This window comes from Pteropus medius, unplaced genomic scaffold, assembly GCF_902729225.1.
Source record: "Pteropus medius unplaced genomic scaffold, Ma_sr-lr_union100, whole genome shotgun sequence".
NCBI lineage: Eukaryota > Metazoa > Chordata > Mammalia > Chiroptera > Pteropodidae > Pteropus > Pteropus medius.
Genome location: NW_024349225.1, coordinates 968,971 through 994,539, shown reverse-complemented (window position 1 = coordinate 994,539; position 25,569 = coordinate 968,971). Strand labels below are relative to the sequence as shown.

The 25,569-nt window shown below is 38.7% G+C and overlaps 1 protein-coding gene across 4 annotated transcripts in view; it reads right to left on the bottom strand.

Annotated features, from left to right (window-relative positions):
- DTL (denticleless E3 ubiquitin protein ligase adapter) overlaps window positions 1-25,569 on the bottom strand; it is a 61,180-nt gene that overhangs the window by 5,520 nt on the left and 30,091 nt on the right. The window contains exons 13-16 of one of the 4 annotated variants that reach the window (XM_039881151.1): window positions 23,911-24,043; window positions 15,674-16,506; window positions 13,380-13,490; window positions 6,264-6,937 (exon numbers count right to left, since the gene is read on the bottom strand). In XM_039881151.1, coding sequence (XP_039737085.1) covers window positions 13,392-13,490; window positions 15,674-16,506; window positions 23,911-24,043 — 1,065 coding nt within the window. In that variant the 3' untranslated portion in view covers window positions 6,264-6,937; window positions 13,380-13,391. Of the gene's footprint in view, window positions 1-6,263; window positions 6,938-11,525; window positions 13,491-15,673; window positions 16,507-23,910; window positions 24,044-25,569 lie in introns of those variants that run through there. The other 3 variants (XM_039881149.1, XM_039881150.1, XM_039881148.1) reach the window with 3 other exon arrangements.

The following is a 25,569-nucleotide window of genomic DNA, read 5'->3' as shown; positions in this document are numbered from 1 at the left end:
AAGTCAACCCCACCACAGGGGGACCAAACCCACGGACCTTGTTCCATTAGCACCGTGCTGGAGCCAAACGGTCCGACAGCAGCTTGAGTCAGGCATCATGAAACAGATCTACGGAGCACCCGGCAGGCATCTGTGGGCTTCGTAGGGTTTATAAAACTTGTACCCTCTCCCCACACTTTTATGAGCAGCATTTTGTTTATAAATATCTTATGAATTTTTCCGGGGTATGTGTTCCTAGATTTCAAAGGTTCTCAAAAATGTGGATAACCCGCAAATGATTAAGAAACCCTTGAGTTTTTCAGAGGACAAGCACCCAACACTGTTGCATTTAATCTGATAAATGAGTAAATCCTGGATTTCACTGCAGAAATTTAATGAAATTCAGAACAAATGTCTGAGCATTTCTGTGCATGAGACAGTCATTCTGACTAAATGTGAGTCTGAAACCCTCTTGACTGACTGCAGGCCAGTAATCTTTGAGCTGGGTAGAATTCCAGCTAGGTAGGGTTATCACAGAGATATGTGTAAGAAAAGTTCCCTGGTGTAATGATAATCCCTACTTGATGTAATGATGTCCAAGACTGTCACAGAGAGACAGGTGGCAATGATGGAGAAGCGATGTAGCCATGAATGGTTTAGTTCTTAGGCTGACACAAACCACAGGCCGGCAAGTAGAGAGTGGGCCAAGTGAAAGAGGCAGAGACCCCACTGAGCTCTAATCACTACTGTGCTGTAGAGTTCTTATGATGATTCAGTGTAAACCACTCAACCCTGTTGGATCCCAATTCCTTAATTTCATAGGGTTTTTAATATGAGGAGAACTTGAATACCTAAGAAGAAATCCTAGGGAATTAACAGGGTTTACTTTTTTAAAAAAGGGAGGAAGTATATAGGAAATCAAGATTTTAATGAAGATTCACCTAGAGTGAAGACTTGGGGGCCTTGAATATATCTCAGGGTGATTAGGAGTTTAAGGCAACTAGATCTACTGTCGAAGAGCCACAAGTATCCCCAAGACAGAGTCTTTGGACCTATCAGCTCAGCAGCAACTAACCCAAAGGCTTATTCCGAAGGTGCTCAACAGCTAGTTAGCTCAAGTTGCCAGAACCCTGTGCATGTGGGGTCACAGGTTTGACCTTTGTGTATATGCAACTGTTTCCACATCAGATGAGCCCTAGCCAGCAGTCACACATGTGCATCACTGGGGACATTCAGGGGACTGGCTCAGAGAGTGTAGGTGGATCTCTACCTCTGGAAACCAGCTCAAAGTACACTCTAGTTCAAACTACACTTATAATACCTCAGGTTTGGAGCAGAGTATTTGTACGTATTTGTATGTATGTCATGTCATAGTCATTTTGCAGTACTTTAAAAAAACACGTGCATAGGAAGACAGAGTCCACCTTAGAGAAGACAGAGTCCACCACTAAGATCCTTTAGGCTGAGGCACTAGTCTAGTGAACTGGCCAATTGGACTGACTGGCGATTCTCCTTCAGGAATTAAGTACTCAGAATTCTGTCTTTAGCGAAACTGCAGTGCTTCTTTCCCCTAGGGCCCATTTCTCCAGGCACCTCATCCAGAGCCTGCAAGACTGACTGGTCATCCAGGCTCCCAGTGAGCATGAAGTTGTGTGTCAGGCACACAGAACCAGAAGGCTGGGCCTTTGACGACAGCTCCCAAAATAAGGTGCCAAGCCCTACTTCTCACTTTCCCCTTGCGCCCTGCGAGATGCTGGCACTGCTTTTGGAGCCATTACTCAGCAGCCTGAATGTACAGAAATAGGCCAAGTGCACTGACGTGGGAAGCCGCGGCTCTCTCCTCCTGCAAGGTCCTGTCCTGGACTGGTGGGCCCAGGCAGGGCTGTGTGGGGACATGACCTGGCCTCCTCCAACTCTTGCTTCCCCTCAGGCAGTAACCTCATCACAGAGCAGGGCTTCACATAACTGTTTCTAGGCCTTTGAAGGTATCTCCTTGCCCCTGGGCTGTACAGCACCAGTTAACTGGTAAACACACTTTCTTACCTTCTCAATCGTTTCAACACATACTCTTTCCGCCTTCTTATCCTAAATGAAAACTTAAGTCTGCCCTGTTCTCCTGCCCTCTCCAGAGTAGACAGCTTTTCTACTTCCTCTGGTTTTCAAGGTCAGAACAGGCTGGCATTTCCCAAGCTTCTGCTGCTTCTCCAGGCCACAGCTCCCTCACCCTTCCTGGGTGCACCATTCCATCTTTCTGGCCACCTTGTCCATTAGATTGTTTACTGATCTCCAAAACTCTCTCAACCTCTCAAGGGCTTAACACCTGCCTCACGGTATTCCTGGCCACTTCATCCCTGCCACCTGTTTTTGATCCTTCTAATATCCTGGCTTCACCATCATGTTGAAAAATGACACATGTCCCTAAATTCTGCCCAACCTGTCACTCACTGTGACAAATATAACTTGGACATGGCATCAGAATGGTCCGTCATCTCAAATTGTCTAATTCTACTCTAATCACAACCTACTTAACTTCCTTCTACCTGTCGAGGTATTTCTTCCTTATCTGTTCACCTTCTCAGAATCTCTTGCTTCCTCCATATCAAGCCTGGACCCCTTGGCCTTCCATTTCTAGGGTGCTCATGGATTCCTCATTCTTTATTCTTTCCTGGGTCCTTCCTTGCTGACTTCCCACCTTGGGTGATCCCTAACTCAGCTTTCTTTGCTTCTGCTCCCAGATTGATGAGCTCTGGAAATTTACAAGCTTTCTGTGGTGTTTGAGCCCACAAGCCATTCCATTAAGACCATATGTGCCTGACTCTCTTCCTCACTACTTAGTCTTCAAGGAAGGAATGTGGGCACCCCAGAACAACTATAAAAGTTAAAACTTGGTACATGCCTGGCACTTGTCTATGCACTTTATACATGCTAACTCACTGAATCCTCTGATGACAATGAGGAAATTACTGTTATTAATTTTCTCATTTTCTGATAAGGAATGGAGTTCAGAGAGATTAATTAAATTGTATAAGGTCATAGAATTTTTAAGTGGCAGAGTCAAGGTTAAGGAATCTGGGTAAGACTTTATACTATGTCTCATGAGATGATCATACACTCTGTGGAAAGTCTGTTGACTTTCATCAGAGCCCCTGCTTATTTGTCAAATGCAGCAGACAATATTTATTTTTCATTTTGCTTGACTTTATTCCGTTTTACACCCTGAAACTGTCCTGGACCATCTCTTCCTACATCTCAGTCATGTCTGTCAGCTCTTCTTTCTCTACTCACACCCAAATGCTGGCTTTTCTCCACACTACTGGCTCTCAACATGTGGTTCCCAGACCAGCAACACCAGCATGGCCCAGGAACTTGCTAGAGATGCAGATTTTCAGGTCCCACCTCAGACCTCCTAAATCGAAACTTGGTGGGGAGAACCACCATGCTACACATTCTCCCTGGCCGATCTCTTCCATGAGCTCCCCTGTAACTGTTTTTTCATATCTAACACTTCTAAAACTTTCTACTTCAGACCTCTTTTCAGAGTTCCAAACCTATACATCTACTACTGATAGGGCATCTCCACCGGCTCTCCGTTAGGTGTCTACCAGGAAAAGAATCTCCTCTTATAATTCTATCATTTCTGTATCCCTTTTCCCCAAAATGATACTACCATTCACCTAGTTGCCAGTGCGAGGATCCTGGGACTCACTTGATTCCTCTCACGTTTACTCTCCTAAAAAACTTTTTTGCCGTTTCAAGACTATCTCTTGAATTGACAATATCCTCTCGTCTGCACTGCCATTACTTCAGGCCCATCCCCTTTACTGCTTAGATTACTACCGTCACCTTCTAACTGGGCCAACTGCCTGAAGTATGGTCCTTTTCAAATCTTCCCTCAATATTGCTACCAGAATCTTTGTTCTAAAATAAAAATTCTAATTGTGCTTGTCCTCTGCTTATTCATTCAGTAGCTGCCCAGTGCCTTCAAGATATAAAGTCCAAACTCAGTATGGTGATGCTGCAGGCCTCTGACCCCTGCTTGCCTCTGCCTCACTTCCTGCTGTCTTTTACTTGTTCTCTGCTCCAGCCCTAGGGGCAAATGTGTTACTTAAGAGTTTCTGACAGGATACTTTTTCTCACACCCTCAAACCGCTGTTCATTTTGCCACTTCCTCTGTGAGGAGTGTCCTTCCTTCACTTACCCATCTGTACAATTTCTCTTCTAGGGCTCAGCTGAGTCAACCACTGTATGGAGCCTTCCCTAGATGCTCAGGCTCAGTCTGATGTGCTCCCTACAGCCCCCACATCATGTCTTCATCAGAGCCCTTACCGTACTGTTACATTCTCTTGTTTGTCTGTCCTAGGAGTCTGGGAGTGGCTTGAGGACAGGCCTGTATGTTATCTTTGTTTACTGCAATCCTGACACACAGTAGTTGTTCAGCAAATAGCTAACAAGAGAAAGACTCCTTTCTCTTTTATTAAAAGGAATCTTCATTTACTGATTATTTCCTAACCACACTTATTTTTAAATTTCTAGCCATATTTCACCCCTATCATGCTATTGAAATAGCCCTTGAGTAGGACAGAGTTGAGCTAACTGCCCAGTAATTTGGCCTTATTTAAGCTCTCATCTTCATCAGCTTCTCTGCAGCAATGAACCATCTGCTTCTCAAAAAATTCTCTTCCCTGGGCTTCTGAGCTATGACTTCTAAAATTCTCTTTTACTTTCTGGTCTGAACTTTACACTGGTTCCTTTTCCTCTTCATGCTTCTTCCAACTGCTATGCCAGGTATCTGGCACACACACGGGTGAGTGGGGTTGGTGGGATATGTGCAGTAATGTGCTGGTAAGCTGGCAATCTCGGGGGGTGGGGAGGGGAAAAGCCCTAATTTGTAGTTTTTGTCTATTCCATGGTGTAAATACTCTTACCGCAATGGATTTCAGGCTAACGACACTTCAACAACCAGCTCACAAAATTCCTGAATATTTAATAACACACTCTCATGAGTATATCCAGCTCTAGCACACCACTGGGCATGCATAAATGAATAAGACCAGTTTGACATCTAGGAGGGCATAATCTAGTTCTAAGACAAATGTGATAAGCACTACTGTAGTGTTTAAACAACGTACTATGGGGTTGAGTGGAAGAAAGGCTTAATTAGGAAAATCTGTGAATAGTTCCTACAGGCAGGGAGAAGGGTTTGAACTAGACCTTTAAAAACGAGGACTTTATAGGCAGGCATAAGAGGTAAAAACCATGCCAGGCAAAGGAAGCACCTTGAACAGAGGCAGGATAGCACAGTACTTAGGGGAATGGCTAATTGATCAGCAGGACTGGACTGCAAAGAATGTGGGATACCAGAATGGATTCTGTAGCTAACTAGTTTTGTGACATTGGTCAAAATGGGTTGATCTCCCCAGTCCAGTTTCTTCATCTTTAAAATAAGTATTTGATTTCTATGGCCCATTTCTGCCTTGATTTTATAACTGACCTTGGGAAAAGAAAGAAAATACAAGACTGGGGAAGAAGGAGAAAGGAAGAAATGTATATACTGTGGAGCTTTTGGGCAGCTAAATGCTGCAGTGTTGACAGGGCTGCAGGACCCTCCGTCTATTAGTCCTCTCTGCTACCTGCGAACTTCTGGCTCAATACCAGTTATGAAAATTCCAACCCCATGCTTTAGCTATCACATAAGGTTTGCTGAAGACTTACTTCTTTTTAAACTAAATGAATATTTTATGTAGGGGCAACTTAGTTCACCCTTCTGCTTTGAGGGAACAGAGGATTCTCTTTTTGCCTTACAAAGTATCAAGAAGGTCCCACAGGCTCCCGTAGTAACTTATTCTCTTTGATTAACAGTTATATGATTGAGTCTATCTAGAACTCCCCTAGTATCACCTCTTGCTTATCTTCTCTAGAGATCTGATCTTCATTCCTTTTAAAAAACCTTTAAAAACAGTGAATCATAAGACATACACAGAAAAGCGTGCAAAATACAAATGCAAGAAATATTTATAGAGCAAATGCCCTTGCAATCACAACCAGATAGAGACAGAACTTTGCCACAGTCTGGTCCTCCATCTGCTACTTCTCAAGCACTACCCTCTAGAGGGAACCATTGGTTTGACTGCCATTCTTTGTTTTGCCTTTTACTACCCATGTATGTATCCCTTAATACTAGTTCAACATTACCTGCTTTTTGTTAACACTTGATATGAACAAAATCATACTGTATGCATTCATTTCTTGCTTCTTTTGCTCAAAATTCTAACATTCATTCACACTGTCATGTGTAGCTAGTTTATTCATTTCATGGTTATATAGTGCGGAGTATACCAGTTTATCCATTCTACTGTGGATGTATATTTGGGTTGTTTCCAGCCTTTGGCTAGTGTAAACGATGCTATGAACATCCTTATACGTGTGCCCAGTGCATGTGTGCTTCCCTAAGGTACAGGGGTGAAATAGCTGGATTGCTGGGTCTATGTTTTCAACTTCATCCTTCATTCTCTCCTTTGTATTTATGAGCAAGCTTTTCTCCATTTTTTCTTTTCTAAAGAATTTTGACTTCTGTGTCTTTGTCCTTGTTTTTCTAACTTTCGATCATGTTTGTCAGTCTTCTCGTGTTCCTGTAACACGTTACCAGTACTGATTCTAGACGTGTATATCACCTTCCTCCTGCAGTTAAGATGGCTTCGTCTTCCAAAGAGTAATTTTGTTTATAACTCGAGTAGGAAATGTATTTGGAACACTTTGAAGAGTTCTTCTTTCAAATGTGCACAAAATGGAAAGCACAGTTGATTAACAGAGAGCCAGGGACAAGGTTCTTGCTGCAAGGCATTATCGTGTAGGACTCACAACTGTGGGCTCTTGAGTGAGACCACCATATCCACAAGCTGCTACTTGTTGGCTATTTGTCCATGGGCAAGTTACTTCTTTTGTGCTTTAGTTTCCTTATCTGTTAAAATGTAATTAACAATTATATCCATTTATAGGGTTATTGTATTACATGAAATAATCTCTAAATTTGACCAAAAGAATTTTATAAACTTGGTTTTCAGGCAGGGAGTAGAAAAAAGACAGGTATTCAAAATGCCTTCAGGTTGTATAGTAAAGATACAGTTTGTATCAAGTTTTTATAGTGAGCCTAAATACTCTGTCCACCTTTTCTGGTGGGGTGACCGGCTAGGGTAGGTAGGTGAGATGCTGCCTGGGGCCACAAAACAGAGTGAAGTGAAATGGCCCATTTGGGAATCAAATCCACAACCCTGGCTTCATGCACTATTCAACTGGCCAAAATGACATGTAAAAGGAAAAAGTGAATGAGATTAGAAATGTTGTTAAAGTAAACAGGAAGGCAAGAGAACACCACAGGATAACGCAAATTAATACGCTGCTCTACATGGCATCCTCTCTTTGTGAAATTTATTGTGCATGAGCGTTAGCCGGAACAGAAATCATTCCTAATAATCAAGTAACCACTCTAATTTTCCTTATCCTGCAGGCACTCCATGTATAATTCCAGACTTTCTCACTTATATTTCTTGGTTTTAAGAGATAGTTTTCCAAAGCCAGATACTTAATTACATGTGCAACACTTCGAGGCCAATACCTTATTACCTAATTAGGGGGCAGAGAAATGTTTATCATAACAATCCTCTTCCTACCGCCGCTCTGAAGTTATTAATGTTTATTTCAACTTGTCTGCTGTCAACTCCTTCGTGAAGACATTGATTTTGGACTCTGAATCTCTTACTCCCACATAAAGCTCCCTAAAGCCAATAAAGCTTTTGAAGAGGGTGCATTTGCAATTTGACTTTAACAGTTAGGCTTAATGTTGACCCATTACAGAAGCAATAATGTCCATTAAATTTTAATTTTTTTAGTTCCTGTACTATTATGATTATCGAATTAGAGGTTATGACAATATTTGCTAACTACATGTCAATACTGCGAGGCCGATGGTTTATTTAGTTTGTTGTTTCAGTAATATATATTACCTGGTAATATATTGATGGAGGGAACATTATTTACTTATGTAATTACTTTAAGACTTTGACTTTAAAAGTAAAGCTATTAATAGAAAAAAAGAAATAGCCCTTAACATTTTCACTTGCATTGATAACTTTGGCACAAACCCACAGGGGATCCACCATGCTGGGACTGTTTGTGGAGTGAAGATGCCAGTTAATAAGAGAATGTCGCATTCTGTAAGTTCCTGTAAACTGGAAACCAGAGTCTTGAACAGCAGCAGTGGTAGCATAATTTGGTGCTCAGATGCCAACTGAAAACCCTGATGCAGGGTTTGTACACCTTCATGGCTGGTATTTTGGCATTAATGTGACAATGGCAACAAGTATTATTGGCATCAAACAGAAGCTCAGGGAAGAATCTCATTAAGAGAGATAAAAGACTCTAGAGTCTACAATAATACTCTTCAACCAAATATCTGACTCTTATATCCCACAAAATCAGCTACCGATAGAGCAACATCGCCTGTTTTGAGCTTCACCTCTTTGATTTTATTTGCCTAGACTGGCCAGGGAACACAATAGCCTAACAACTGATCAAGAATTGGCTCAAAAGGCCCGTCAGCTGCAGCTTCCTTCCTAAAAGTGAATACATCAGACAATGCAGCAGAGCTGGAGGCAGCAGTCAGGAAATGGGAGGGTAGGCTTTGTGTGAGCAAGGGCTTTAGCTTGCTTAAGAGTCTAGGATACAGACTTGCAAATTACAGCCTCTTTAAACAGTGGCCGAGGCCACATATGAAATAACTGCTTTAATTTTCACGTGTACCTGATGGGAAAGAATCATGAATCTCAAACACTTGAGGAACTGAAGTTTTTTTCCAAGAGGCTTACTTACTTGTTCCTTTCGAAAACTGCTATGACTAGGAGGCCCAAGCAATATAACTTTGAGGACCACAGCTCTAGTAGACAAGAATGAGTTAGGAAAACTGAAATATTACTTAAACCTTTATGTCCATTTATCAAATATAGTAATAACCTCTGCCTTCTCTATCTTATGAGAATAATTCTAACGGTAATTGTTCAAGAAATGTTAGCTCTCGTGTGCTAGGCACTGTCCTAAGGGCTGTACGTGTAATAACCAATCCCATTTTACAGACAAGAAACCTAATTCCCAAGGTCACACAGCTAGGTCTTAGATTCAAATCTAGCCAGTCTGGCTTTAAACATTATATTTTTAACTATTATTTATAATGTTGTAAAGAATATTATAAAAAGATGCAAAAGAAAAGCATTTTACTTTGAAACGTTAAAGGTGTTCTAAGCAGCAGTTGAATGACATTCTAGAAAGAAAAGTCTGCATTTAGATAGCACTTGCTACATAATAGTTGTTCACAAACAACTTCCCTCAAAGGACTTGAAAATTTGATCTTTCCCTGTTTCTCTCAAATGCTGACTCTAGACGACCGAAGTGCCCTACATAAAGTGACTCCTGTGACAAGTGAAAATAAAAGGAAGAACTCTGAAGACCAGGTGCCTCACACAGGGCTTGGCTTCCAGGTGATGAATAAATAAGCACTGGCTGAATTGGAACACCTTCCAACCAAAGGCATTTTGAAATGTGCTATTCACATTCCACAAAATGGCTTGAATATAAATTATTCAGAATGTCATAACAGGAAGGAGCATGTGGCAAGTTAAGGAAATTAAAGAGAAATGGGGTATAATGAAATATTAAACCTTTGAAATTCAAAATAAAGAAACTGGTTATATATTATCTCTCATCTGTGTGTTGTACATACTTGCTGTAGGCATATTATTCTGAACAAGCTTCTTAATATGCTCAGGTGATTTTTTTTTTTTAAAAGTCTAACTTTATCTTATATCATTCCTTAACAACCCCTACACTCTAGCAGAAATAGAAGTTTGGGTTTTTTTTAAACCACTTTAGACAACGAAATGGATCCCTTATAATAAGTTGGGCTTGTATTCCTGGCATCAGATCTAATGAAGCATTAGACCATATCATGTGCAACAAAATGATGTGTTTGGCCTGCCTTTAATTTCCGACCAATATCTAAGAACCTAATGTATAAAGCAGGTTTTTCCATAATTCGTGAGAATTTAATGAGTAATTGGCTAATCTGAGATCTGGCATGATCCAAAATGAGGCCAGGCAAAGAATCTCCCATGAAGACCTGTATGAGAAGCAATGAGATTTGACAAGTGAAAGCTCAACTGGGCCTACATCTAGCCCATTATAAAACTGTAAAGCAGAAACCACCTATACTTAATTGCCCTAAAGAGAATAGTAATTCAGTTTCTCTAGTGCAATCACCACTAAGTATTCGTGGGAGATTGATTCCAGGAGTCCCCTCAAATACCAAATTCTGCGGATGCTCAAATCCCTTATATAAAATGGAGTGGCATTTGCATATAAACTATGTATATCCTGCTGTATACTTTATATCATCTCTAGATTACTTATAATACCAAATATAATGAAATGCTATATAAATAGTTGTTCGACTGTATTGTTTAGGGAATAATGACAAGAAAAAGTCTGTATGTGTTCCATATAAATGCAACCGCTGTAGGCCTAACTACATAGTACATATTCCTAACAACATTTTCAATCAGAGGTTGGTTGAACCCACAGATGCGGAACCCGCAGATACGGAGGGTTGACTGTATGACACTCTGACTCACTCAGTTTCCCTTCTGACGCACATCAGTAAAATGTGGCAAACACTACCTAGTTGTGGAACCGATTCCTGTTGTGAGACTACTTGGTCTTTGCTTTAAGAGCAGTGTGAAAGGAAGTCCAAACTGTCTTGGGACAAGGAAAGTAGAAAAACAGACCTAAGAACAGCAGTGTGTTTGCTATGATAGCTTCTCAAAAAGCAAATGTTGAACTGATGAGTGACCTATGAGAGATCACGGCCATAGGCTAATTTCAAACTGGGGGTTAAGGCAACACACACACACTTAAAAAGTTATCTCCAGGTATCCATATTACATAGTGGAGGTTTTAAAAAAGGCTCCTATACAGGGTGTTGCAAAATTCTTAGTGAAGTTTTAAGTTATTAGGGCTGGGATGGGGGTGGTGGGCTGAACCCACCCTCTGCCAGTCCAACAGGATTAGCTACACATGGTTTTGACTTATCATCAGTTAAATGTGCAGCCAAGATTAAAAGAGGCATTTTAAAGGATTAGTCAACCCTCAAAAAAGTAAATTAAGGGCCTGTGTTGAAATAGCCAAAAGGAAACTAATTCAGCATGGTAGCAACAGTGCTTGGAGTGTATTCAAATGGAAAAGCTTGGGCTGGAAATACTTGTTTAGAAAAAGAACTACATCACTCCACCCTCCTTCATCAAGTAATCCAAGCCATCTTAAATGCTAAAGGTCTGACCAAGCAAGATGTATTTTATTAAAACCTCTTTCAGCTTGAACTAGATCATATCCTTGGGAATAAACAAATTTTATTCAATGAACAAGTAGAAGGGATTCTTGATTACTACTATAGTTCTTTTGTGTAGACTGCTTCTAGGTTAATGCAAAAAGCTCAGAAAAGGACATCAGATAAGGCAAAAGGCTTTATTATTCAGGATCAGCTCAAAGTCTGACACTGACACAAACAGGGATAATTATTATCTCATTACATTTGACCTTTGGCACCCATTTGAAGTACTAGTTTTCCAAGTGGGACACGTTACACCCAATAGATTCTCAGCAGCTTCTAACAGCCACATTTACCTCAGTTTCACTGAGTAGAGGTATCAGGAGATGTGCAAGGATACAAAGAACAAAATCATCTATTTTAGTTATCTTTTTCATTTTCAAGGATTCTTTTCTCCACTGGCTTTCAAATCGAGAGAGAGAGAGCATTATTGGCAGGTATCCGTCATGAATAACACCTTCCCACAGCTAACACTCAAATATCAAACACCAAATATACGTAGAGTTCCTAAATATTCAGTTAATGCTATGGTGTGCTTTGTTTTAAAACAGCAATTCTATGGCTTCTCTTTATTTTTCTCCTTGGATAAAACCAGGAGAACCCATGCTTAATTGACCTTCGCAGTCCTGGTTGTTACAAGCGTAATTTATAAGAATCAAAAGAATTAAAAGAGATATCATTATGACTAGATTTTAAAATTACAACAAAAATATGCATAAAGTCTACACAGTCCTCAAGGATATGGATAAAACAAATCCAGTTTCATGACTGGAAGGGGATTCCTTTCCAAGGACATGGTACATAGGAAATACATGTAACTATGAGGTTACAATGAGAGAAAATATAAAACAACAGTTCATCTCAAGATGACTGATACGTAACTGTTGATTAAGGGATGTTTAAGATATTTTGCCCATTATAACTTATATAGTCTATACACTCTACATTAAATGTCTAGAGAAAATTCCATGACTTTTTGACTCTGGGCTGTACTAGAAAGTCATTGCTTTTTATGTATATGAAGAAAATCCAAAAAAGCAAGTTAAAGCCAAGATTTATTTTTTAGGTTCTGGATTTTCAGTTCAGATATATCATCTTTTATAAGATATCAATAAGAAATTATTACTACTTCTTAAAATCTGATGACTTATTTTACAGCCCCTGGAGAACTGAGGACTCAATTCAAATCCATGCTTCAGTGTATGACTCAGTTTATAAAAATCTTCCTCTTCTAAATTGCAAAAAAAAAAAAAATCATAACCCCTTACAGAACCTAATATTGAGTTAGTAAAAGAAGAGATTGCTTAGCAAAAATATGGGGAACTTAAATCTCATGTGGGAGATATATTTGGGGGAAAAAAAATTAAAGGTTTCTAGTGTTGTTCTACTTTCTCTAAATAGTTAACTGCTTTTAAAATAAAGATAATTTTAACTTAAGAGTGTATCACCAAGTCACACACTGAATCAATATAAATGTACTTATCTGAACATCGCATTTTTACACGTACTTAAAAACTCCTCAAAGAAGTATAGTGAAAAGGTTATATATTTTAAAATGAAATTAAATGTCTGAGGCAGTACAGATCCAAGGGTCTTTAGCAGAAGGTTTCTTGGCCTTCACAGACAGGCCTCCTGCTGTGGTCAGCAGATACTTTACACTGTGTATAGAAAGTATCAGAGTAATAAGAGACAAGTCTTGTTTTTTGCCTCTGTGAGCTAGGATGTCATTATTGTACAAAAGATGCATCATGTGAAAAGTGAAGACTACTTATTCAAAATGTTAGAGTGACAAATTTAAGAAATTTAAACACAGCATTCATCCTGAGGAAGCTGCGTATCCACTATGGTGGTAGAATCAGACTTGGTAAATTTCAGAGTTGAAAGATTGTCTCTAAAAATGAAAATTAGAGTTACTAAGTCACTCTGTTGTATTTTTATCTTGTTTTAATGGACCAAAGTTCAGTTAACTTACTCAGATTAGGATCTATAATTCTGTTGACTGTTCAGGACTACAGTAGTCATCTTGGGACTTTCTATGGAAGTATGTACAAATTTTCCTCATGGAGCTGGGAGTAATAGTGACCTAGAAGAAGAAAAGTTTAGATTTTAGAGAGTTTTCTAAGATAAAGTTCAGCAATTTACCCCAGTAAGTTGTCACTAAAGGGTATTTTGTTAGGATACCTAGAAATTTGATTATTTCGTTAGCCAGCTTTCAGTCTCAAATACTTTGATGACGATGCCTCTTTTGGCTGATTTGTACTGAATACAGTAAAGATTTAATAGACAGTATGCAAGGAAGGAAGGCAGGGACTTCTCTTGTGAACAGAAAACAATTACCAGTCCAGTTAAACGTATTAGGAACCAAAGAGGTTAAAATTACCATTCTCTTTGAAAAAATGAGTAAATTACCCTCCTAAATCCATAAACTATTCAAATGACAGCTTTCTACATTATCACCATGTACATAAAAAAATATTTTAAAGACACTTAAGCTTCAAAAATTGAAATTATGAAACCAGTGTTAAAAAAGAGACAAGCCTAAAATGGAGTCACGTGTGCTAAGCCGCACTTCAAAAAACCAAGACTAGCAATACATAACCTGATTGTAGTTTCAGCCTCTACGAGAAAAGTAACATTTAACCAGTCTGTGACTTCCACTTTCTAGGTATCCAATATAGATACCAATTTCTAGGTATCCAGATCAACACTAGTGAGGTAATCTGCTTGACAGACCCTCTTTCGGAAGGTGACCTTCCCTGTAAGGATCCATTCTTTTAACTTTCTTTTCCCTCCCCCTTTTCTGTCTTTAGAAGCCTTTCATTTGGTATAGCTCCTCAGAGTTCCTTTCTATTTGCTTGCTAAATGGGATGCTGCCTGATTCATGAATTGTTGAATAAAGCCAATTAGATCTTCAGATTTACTCAGTAGAATTTTGTTATTTAACACTAAAAATGTCTTGGACCAGCATACTATTTTTTAAAGCCTGTAAGGTTTACTCATTAGTGAAGAAATTTTTCATTAAATTGTGGTTAGGAAAAAAGAGCAGATACAGTGATAATTTTGAGAGATGAAAAGACTCTTTAGAGCTTTGAAAAAAAATGTTCTGTAGCTAAGTCTTGGTTGGAGTGTGTTTGAAGTAATCTTTAAAATGTTTATTTTTTCTAAAAATATGGGATAGGCTCTATGATAGTAGGTGAGTGATAGGAACATTTATTAAACTAAAACTGACCTAAGGTTATCTAGCTTTTGCCCTTTAAAATGGCAGATGTTGATGATCATGACTCCTGGATTGGATTTTAATCATTCTACCATCTTCTTAACATATAGCAAGAGATACTAGGAACTACAGCAGAACCTTCCCTAACCCACCTCCCCTGATTAGTAGAAGCATTCTATTTATTGTTTTTGACTGGTGTCCATAGCTCACCCAATGCTACTTCTGCTTCTACCATTATGAGTCACTTGCTTTTCAAGATTCATAAACCTATTTCTGCCAGCAATACCTGTTTTTAAAATGATCGAATTTAAATATTATACTACCAACAAAATGAGTCCTAAAACGATAAAACTAAGCTTAATGTTTTAAAAAAGTGTAGATACAGGTGATTTGCCAAAAATACTGGTGTGAGCAAGATGATTGTTAAAGATTGGGGATAATCATTAAAATCTAGGATTCTGCATTTAAATTGCTTTTTAAGTATCTAAGTTTCACTTTAAATAATCATAAACTATAATTACAAACTGGAAATCTACTTATAGATGCTGGCAACTTGCCCATGAATGACAGCTTTTCTGTAAAAAGGGAGGGAGTCTATAAAAAGTGGTTGCCAGAAGCCAGGAGATGGGGAGATAAGAAAAGGGTGGGAGGAGAGGGAATAATGTCAAAGGATGGAGAGAGAAGATATTTTTGAATTGATCTCCTGGAAGATGAGGAGGCTTTGAGAAATCAGCAACTGAGGGCTGAAGAGTATGGACCTTGACAGAAGTGATTTTAATGGGAGTAAATAGGGTTGCCAGATAAAATACAGCACACACTTGGTTACATTTGAATTTCAAACAAACACAAATAACTTTTTAGAACAAAATTTTTTTAGTATAAATATGTCCCATGCAGTATTTGTCCTGCATTTTTATGTGCTAAACCTGGCAACCCCAGGAATAAATAGATTTACTCAAGAATAAAAAAAGCATTTTGACTTCTGAGAAGGTATCTGTACTTGTCCCCTTCAAGGTAGGAAATGCATCTTCCCACGACTGCTGACTTACCGGGCCGGGAGAAGTCTTTCCACTCTGTCTCCTGGAATTGGGGGTCTGGGATGAGGGGCTTCGTGGAGATGAATTCTCAGCCTTCCGTTTGGCTGCCATGGCCAATAACCAGTTTTTATTCTCTGGGGAGCTATTCTCTTTGCCTACCACTTCAGACCCTTCTCCACAAGATCCCAAAGGAAGAGCTAGTGTTCCACAGCCTTCTGAAGCATAAGGACTGGCAGGAGAAGGAGGCTCTGAGACACTCATACTGGCTCCCTCAATCTTGCTTGGTTTGGTAGGACCTAAAGAGTCCTTACCAAGGTCTTCCTGGTTACCGGTCAGGCAGCACAGATCCAAATGAAGCTTTTCAACTGGGTCATCAAGCTCAGTCACACAGTTGCAACTCTTCACACACTTTTGTTTCACATTCTCCAGACAACTTGAGTCTAGCCTCCTCTTTACTCTGTTTCTAGACTCAGAGCAAGCCACTGCTTGGGATGCTTTCAGGCTCACAGGAATAAGGGCTTTTCTTGGAGATGTGATCTTGGTCTCAGATGCAGGTGGAGTGATGGGTGGTGATGAGGAAGGTGTTTGGGTCATCCAGTTTCTAATGGACATCTTGAAAGATGAGGGTGGCTTGGGAGATACAGAGGAGACCGAGCCTCTTCTGCTGATGGGAGATCGGGCCTTGGCAGGAGGGGTTTTAATAGAGAACGTGGGAGTATTTGAAGGAAGAGGGAGGTCTCCAGCACAGCTTGGAGCACAAGCCGCTGAGGAAGGGGAGGAAATAGATGGACTGCTCTTTACTCTGGGGGCTTTGGCAGGAGTACTCTGGCTACTTGTTACTGTTACTGGAAAAGAAACAAAACAAAACAAAACAAAAAAATCAGAAGTGAAAGCCAAAGAAAATCCCCAAATTGGCATCAAGGAAAATTATAGCTAACTTAATCATCCAGGTATTGCTTTCCCAGTGAATAGAATGCATAAATCATTTGATTCACCACTGAGCATTTTCCTTCCTCTTTTCTAACTGCCAGCCTCCCAACCACTTCATTGTAAGACATATACTTGTAAAAACCTAGAAAACACAGAAAAGTGAAAAGAACAAAAATTCTTATAAATTTCATGCTTCTTCCCCCTCTGGCCCCACCACAGATAACACTATATTTTCTCACTTTCCTTATGAACTTTCTAGAGTAGTGTTCTGTCTTCAAATTAACAAAGGAAAGGCATTTATTTATTTCTCAGTCATGGTCTTTGAATTACAGCTCTGATATTTAATTCAGTTTAATTATTCAATTGCATTTATATGCAACTGAATTTAGGATGGGCTGACATAAAAATACAATCTCTCTTTTAGTTAGAATAAAGATTTACAAGTACTAATTTCAGTACAAGTACAAATTTCGGGCAGTTACCCTATACATTTTTCACTACTCAGTCTTCTCTTGAGATGGAGAAAGTCTACAAATTGACTTTTGCCTAAACTTTTCTTATCAACCATATGTTTAGTAATGGCCAAAATGATACTGCTCCTTCAATAAACATCAATACCAGAAAACCCCATTTTGTTTTAATGTACTATGGAAAGGGGAGTGACAGGCACCTGTCCTTGGAGTGTCTGGGATAGTCCTCACATTCATGTTCTAGAGCTTGAGTGTAGTTATTACTTCAAAAGGAAAGGAACTTTTCATTTGCTTCACTCCTCAGTACAGGTCAACAGCCACTGCATAGCTGCTACAGTCATTAGTGCCATTAAAGTGGGCTGAAGTGTACATTTAGGGTGAAAAGTCCTAAAACAGCATGAGTCTCTATAAGGTGCTGATTCAAAGGCACGATTAGGGGAGAAGGAAAAGCTGGGCCAGGAATAAAGCAGATATATATGTTTCTGATATCGGAGAGGCAGACATCTGAAGTATTTACTAAAGTCCAGTGGGAACTGTGATGTGGTGGAAAGTTGGGGTATCCTTCCTTCAAGATGTTATAATGAAGGAAGGAAAAGACCATGGGGGTCAAAGGGAAGATTTTGTTAACTTTGAAGGTTAACAAAACTCTGGGTCAAATTTAAATCTTTTTCTTTTTAACAGTAATTAGATTATAAAAGTAATAAAAGTTCATGGCAAAAAATTCAGTTACAACAGAGGGAAATATGGTAAAAAGCAAAAAGTACTCTTTCAACCTTCTCATTTCACTCATGTGCATGCCACAATTTTCTATGTGCCTATTAGCACACACTAAGGTATATGTAGTATATCATACCTGAAAAAATCACAACAGTTATACACAAATACAAATTCTGCAATTTGCTCTTTTCTCTGGACAGTGAATCTTTTTCTCTTGACATCTCTTTATGTATAAGTACACTTAGATGCACTATATTCTTTTTAACAGCTGGATAGTATGTCACCATACCGGCCTACAGACTCAAACACGACACGACATTAGTACTTCATCTGTTTAAGTGCATCACCCCCTATTAACCCTAAGTACTGCATGAGATGTGATGACAGCAGCATAGACTGGGTTAATGCCCTCAAGCCTTCCTGAAAGTCAGTTCCTCTGAGAAATTATAGAAAGATTACTAAGAATCAGTCAATTTGCAGCTTCTTTCTACGTGTTTGCCATCTGGCCTCACCCTACCTTTTCAATCTTATCATGTACTATGCTGCTTTAGTATCCCGTTACAGATTACTCACTGCTTCCTGAACCAGCTGTGCACTGTCACATCTCTGTCTTTATTCATGTGGTTTTCTTGCCAAGTCTGCCCCCTTCTCTGCCAGGCAAAAATTCTTACGTTTGCAGGCTCTGATGACAATGTTAACTCCATTGTGTGGAAATCACAAACTTCTTCCCTCCCTTCCCATAGGGAATGGGTTCTCTTTATTTAAACAGCTAGGAGTAATGTTTATAATGTACTATCACCTTTGTGTCTGCCTCTGGGACTAGACTGCAAGCGCCTAGAGGGCAGGTGATGATGATTTAGTCATTTTTAAGTGAAGTGCCTATAATGTACCTAGCCAAGAACTATGAAACAGTGTTTGTTAAATCTCATTACTACTGAGAGGGATGAGGGTGGGGTTCTAGGCATGAAAAAAACAAACAAACAAGTCTTAAGTATTAGGCTGACTTATGTGACCACAGCAAGCACTTGAGATAGAACAAGTAAGGTTTCCTTCTCTTTAAGATAAAGATAATCATCTTTGTAACTCAATAATGCCCAGGCCAGCAGTTCTCAATCCTTGCTGCATAGTAGACTCACTTGGAGCTTTATAAAAATACAGGTACTTGGCCCCTACTGCAGACCTACTGAGCAATCTCTGGGGACACACAAACTTTTAAAAAGCTCTACAAGTGGTTCTGACACATAGCCAGGGTTGAGAACCATTGGCCTTGACAGTGCTATAAGATCTCTGGCTGAAACAGCAAAAGAACAGTGAACCACAGAGTAGGTGCTAGCTGGGAAAAGTAGGGCAGAGGGAAAAGAGGCTGTGCCTTGGGACTTAAGGCCTTCCAGTTGGTGTGTTAAAAGGCCAGAAGAGAAGACATGCAGTCCAGGACAGCAATGAAAGAGGCGGCCATTAGAAGCTTGGGAAAGCAGAGGAACGTAATTTTCAAATGGCAGTATGATTAGCAGCAGCCAATTTGTTGCTGGAAGCTGGCTTACAGGGTTGAAAGGCCAGTGTGCCAGCCTTTGGCACTCATGTCAGGTTGTTGCCTTGTAGTGCTCTTCAGAATACCTCTAGCATTACCCAGAAGTGGAGAAGTCTAGGTGTCACTCCTGGTCTGGTCATAACTTGAACTTAGCCTGCTGTGCTGAGTTCTACAGGAGGCAGTACCGCAGACTGCTTCCAAGGATATGCTCTAGAATCAGACTGCAAGGGCTGAACTCTGGTTCTACTTCAACTTCATAGATGTGCAATCTTAGGCAAGTCTAACTTCCCTGGGCTTCAGTTTCAGTTGTTTGGGGAATTAAATGAGATAATCTAAGTAGGTCCTTTAATTGTGCTAGTACTCAATAATGGCTGTATGATGTTGCTGTTATTATTATGGTCCAATTTGGTCAATATGTGTAACTCCTTTCGTGAACTGGCTTCCAAAACGAAGAATAATTAATGATACACTAAAAATAAATAGTTAAAAGCAACATGCTTTTTATCAAAAATGGTTATAACCATTTACACGGAAAGTCCACCTCTGGAGATCTATTTTAATGAAAGAAGGGACCCTAAATTCAGAAAAAATTTTTATAGAATATTGGAAACAAAATGTCCAACTACAAGAAAACAACTAGATGAACTATGGAACACTTATTCAGTGGATTATTTTAAACGTTTTGTTAAAAAGGTAACAGAAAGTGTTTAGAACATCATGCTCATTGAAAAAATTCCCAAGAAACCCAAATATATATATAATTATGATTGTTAAAAATCTCTATGGATAAGAGAAACATCTAAAAAACAAACCAACCCTAAAAATGTTCATTAAAATTATATGAGTGGGGACTTGGTTCCATAGTGCAGCAGTTAGCATGTCTGCTTTACATGCAGGAGGCCCAGGGTTCGCGCCCCAGTGGAGTCACGGTCCATGGTCTATGGCCATGCCACCCTGAACAAGCCTGATCTTGGAACCTAAGCAGGGTTGAGCCTGGTTAGTACTTGGATGGGAGACCACCTAAGAAGACCAAGTGCTGTAGGCATAAATTAAAAAATATATATATATTATGAGTGGTAGAAATACTAATGGCTTTTTCCTCATATAATTCTTCTCTTTTATGTTTTCCTAAACTAGGGAGAGAAAGAAAAGTACATATAAAGACAAGGCAGCAAATATACATCCCATTCATGGATTAGAAGACTTAACATTATTAACATGACAATACTACCAAAACTGATCTACGGATTCAATGAAATCTCTATCAAAATCCCAGTGGGCTAATTTTGCAGAAATTGACAAGCTGGTCCTAAAATTTCTATAGAGATATAAGAGACCAAGAATAGCCAAAGCAATCTTGGAAAAGAAGGAAAAAATTGGAAGACACAGACTTTCGATTTCGAAACCTACTACAAAGCTACGGTAATCAAGACAATATAGTATCAGCATAAGGACAGACATATAGATCCATGGAATAGAATTGAGAGTCCAGAAATAAACCTTTACCTTTATGGACAATTGATTTTTGGCAAGAGAGCCAAAACAATTCAATGGGGTAATGCATAGTCTTTTTAAAAAATGATACTGAGAAACTCGCAGGATATCCACATGCAAAAGAATGAATTTGGATCCTTATCTCACATTACACACAAAAATAAACACAAAATGGACTATAGCCCTAAAATTTAAAATTAAAAAAAAAAAAAAAAACGAGCTAGAAGGAAAACACAGAGTAAATCTTTGTGACCTTGGGTTAGGCAATGCTTTCTTAGATACAACATTAAAAGCACAAATAACTAAAGAAAAAACAGATAAATGGTACTTCATCAAAATTAGAAAATTTTGTGTGTCAAAGAACACCATAAAAAAAGTGAAAAAACAACCTATAGAATAAGAAAAAAAATTGCAAATTATATGACAAGAGACTTATTATATGCAGAATATATAAAGAATGCTTATCACTCAACAATAAAAAGACAACCAATTAAAACATGGGCAAAGGATTTGCACAGGCAGTTTTCTAAAGAAAATATACAAAGGGCTAATAAGCACATGAAAAGATGTTCAACATCACTGGTGACCAGGGAAATACAATGAGCTAACCTGTTAAACTACAACACTAACAAAAAAATTTTTAAAGAAAGCAAAAACCAAAACCAAAAATAAAGGCATCAAAGACTTTACAAAAGTGGACTTAGAGTAAAAGTCCTCTATGGAGTCTAGTTTTGCTTACGACATCTTAAGAGATGAAATAAATAAGTCTTAGAAAAATCAACACATAATCTGTCTTACCACTTTCAATTCCCATTATCTTAAACCTTGATGGCTAATATAAAATGAATCTTTAAACTTGAATATCAAGCTTATTACTGTAAATCTATTGATAACGTCAGGATCCTCTTTGCCTGGCAAAAGTGCCTGGAAGATTTTTGCTTTTGGTTCACGTCAACCATCCTTTCATATCTACCTTCAACTCATTGACTCTCTTTCACTTCATCACACTTGTGGATTTAAACCACATCCCTGGTTAAATCCAATTCTCCGCTTACAGTGTACATGCACCTGTGCAGCAGACACCCATGCTGACTGGTCACTTTCAAGTACTGACTACTAGCCCCAAGTTGACTCTTACTATCCAACAATCATATCTCCCTGGTTCATTTACTCTTCTATTATTTACATGACTATTTTAGACTTTATCTTTCCTCAAATCTCCATCTTCTTCCTCATACTTATTCCTGATAGAAGGTATCAGAACAGAAGGAAACTTCCACGAGTTCTGCCCATCGCATCTATCCACCTACCTTCACCGTGCTTATATATTCTGCCTTCTTTCCAATTGCTTTGGATGAATTATCCACATTCCTGGCAAAGGCCTGCCCTCCTACTTGTATTAGTTATCATTCCCTCATACTTACTTGAGGGCATTGCTTCAGCAAATTTCCCTACATCAATTCCCCCTGCCCCCTTAAGATCCTTCCAATCACTCACAATATAATATACTCTCATTTAAAACAAAAAACAAACTTCAACACTGCTTCTTCCTTTAGCTACTACTTCATTTCTCTCCTTCTTTCTAGCAAAACTCCTTGAAAGAGGCTTTTGCACTTGTAGTCTCCAAGTTCTCTTCTCCCACCCTTCTGAACAACACCAATCAGGCTGACATCCCACCAAAATTGCTCTCATTAATGTTATCAAATAACCCTTGTATTCCCAAAACCAAAGGCCAATTTTTAGCCCTCATCTCATTTGGCATGCCAAAAACATTTGACCAAATTCATTACTCTCTCCTTCATTTACTTGGCTTACAAGTCACAATATTCTCCTGATTTTTCTCTTACTTCTCTGGTTGTGCTTGCTCCTTCATCTCTCCAACTTCTAAACACTGGGGTGTTCCACAGCTCAGACCCCAGACCCATTCTCTTTTCTATCTATAACTACTTTCGCCTAGATGATGATGAATCCTAACTGTACAACTCCAGCCCTGAACTGCAGAATATTAAACATCTAACCTGTTTTCTGACATCTGTTTGGAAATCTGATAATCATATCAAACTACATATTCAAATGGAACTTCAGCTATTCCCTCCTAAACCTGCTTCTCCTGTAGTGATTCCTACCTAGGTTTACGGTAACTCCATTGTTTAGGTGCTGAAGTTATCCTTGATTACTCTCCCTTACATCCCACATCTGTTCTCACAGCACACTCTGTTTGCTCTTATAAATATATCCAGAATTTGAAGATTCTTGTGATATCTGCTGCTACCACTCTGCTCCAAGTCACCATCATTGCTTCCTGAATTATTCCAATTTGCTTTCAACTAAGGAGTATAAGAATGATTGAGTTAAGAAAGTCAGATCATAATACCCCTCTACTTAAAACCCTCTAACAGCTTTTTGTCTTTTTGAACAAAAGCCAAAATAGTACAAGAACCTCATTTTCCACAACTATTCCCTTCTTTCTTTGCCCACTCCAACCACAGGGGCTATAGCCACATTAGCCTCTTTGAGGAACAGAAAGTATGTCAGGCCTGCTCCTGCTTCAGGGCCTTTGCACTTGCTGCTTTGTCTGTCTGCCAAAAGATCCACATGGCTCGCTACTTCATTTTCTTTACCCAAATGTCATCTTTTCATTGAGGCTTCCTTGGGCTCCTAATTTAAAATTTTAACAGCATACTTTGCTATTCTTCCTTTCTTGTTTACCTTTTTTCCTAAACACTGTTATATGACATAGTACATATTTTACTTCTTTAACTTGTTTATTGCCTCTCACACTAACATGTAAGCTTCATTCACATCTTTGAGATTTTTGATTCTTTTGTTTGCTGCTCTACCCCAGGCAACTTCGAGTAGTGCCTAGCACAAAGTTAGGTATTTGATAAATATTTTAAAAATAAATTCGCCACTGATTGCAGTGTCTTTTGTAGATGATAAACGCAGTAAATTTTTATCTTAGAAAATTTTTATCTAAAAGAAATGACAAGAAGATGGTGCTTTCCTTTAAAAATATACCAAAACAACATCAAATCTAGCTTATCGCTCTGTATTGTAGAACTAAACTAATCAAACGCTAAAAAACGCATAAAAATGTATGGGTTCCTTACCTAGGTCAGCTCTTGCCTCTTTTTTCTTTTGAGAGGCCCAACCCACTATGGAGAGTTTATCTCCTGGTTTTTCCTCTAAGCCTCTATTCAAGCGCCAGATTTTCAGTGTATTGTCATCAGAGCAGGTAGCAATCTAAGGAGAACAAGGAAGAGATTTAAGAAGTTTCAATCAAAGATTTCCAACAAAATAAAAAGTAGATGTGTCTTAAAGGCTCATCACTGGAAAACTATTTTGTTTGATATAACAGGATGTAGAACACAGGATCTGAAAGATAATATAATTCTATTCCTTGCTTTCAGGAACCACTGCAGATTTCCAAATAAGTGTACTCTCTAGTTTCTTCTTTACACACATTCTGCTGGTATGTCTTTCGTTACCAGTCATTTCTTACCAAACCTAAAGCTCTACTATAAACCAGGTTCATTTCATTTTATTTTCAAGAAGTTGGGCAAGTCAATATCTTTATCATCATCTATATAACTGTGAAATATTTAATAAAGGTATCTTTTTAATTCTCTCTTCCTCTTAAATGATCGATCAACATTCAATTCCTATGACTTTCTTCTGAATTCTGCATGTTCTGGCTGATTTGTAAAATAATGGGATCGTTTCCAAGATCAGACTTAGTCCATGACTCTGGTAGGCTGTGACAAGTAGAATGAAACTATTCCTTTGAGATTTTTTTCCAGATAGGTAAAGGAGCAATCTGGGAAAACAACAAGTTAACTTGGCTGAAAGAAGTTAAAAATAACCTTTGCCCCTTTAAAAATATCTGACCATTCCTGATCTTGGTCCCAAGCCTTTTATGGCAGAGAAAGTCCAGCTTGAAGAGCTTGTGGCAAATGGCCACTGGTACCAGAGCTGTTCCCCAGCATTTGTTTATATAATTTCTCTATTTCAGTCACTAAAGAGATAGAAAAAAAGAACACACGTTCTCTTAAGTCTTGGCCCCCAAGAGACTGGCAGCTTTTTCCTTTCCTTACTGGGAGGCCAAAAGAAGACACACATATTTAACTGCTTAACAAAAATGCTTGGAATCCCCAGTTACTCTATAGTCCATTAACAAGGGTTATTAACAAGAGCACCTACTGTGTCTGACAATTTACATTCTTCATCTTATTTAATTTTCACAATATAAAAAGCCCTCTACTCAAATAATTTCATCTAGAAAATGAGAATAAAGTTATTTACCCAAAGTTATCATAATTAAGTGGCAGAGCTAGTAGATCCAAATATTTCCAATTTCTAAGTCTAGATCTTTTTTTTTTCCTCTTAAACTATATTTTACCTTTCTAACTCTAGGCTAGGGATAGTTATTTTTAAAAACTTTTTAAAATGGTGGCCATTATATTAGTATAGGTAACAGCCCTGCCACTTCCTTTGAGTCTTTTCTATGCATAGAAATAAGGACAACACATGATGGTTGCAAAGAGATGACATAATTAACTGAATAATTAAAAAACCATTTATCTTAGTATAAGTTCTATGAAGATACAGAACTCCTATGTTAAAAGCAGATATTTTGCTGAAAGCTACACAGACTCTCAGAGGAAAATGACATTGGTGTAATGTCAATGTAATTATTGGTAATTAAAGTAATGATTTCAAAAAAAGGTCTATCATGAAGCTGACCACAGAAAATGGTTATATAGGAATAC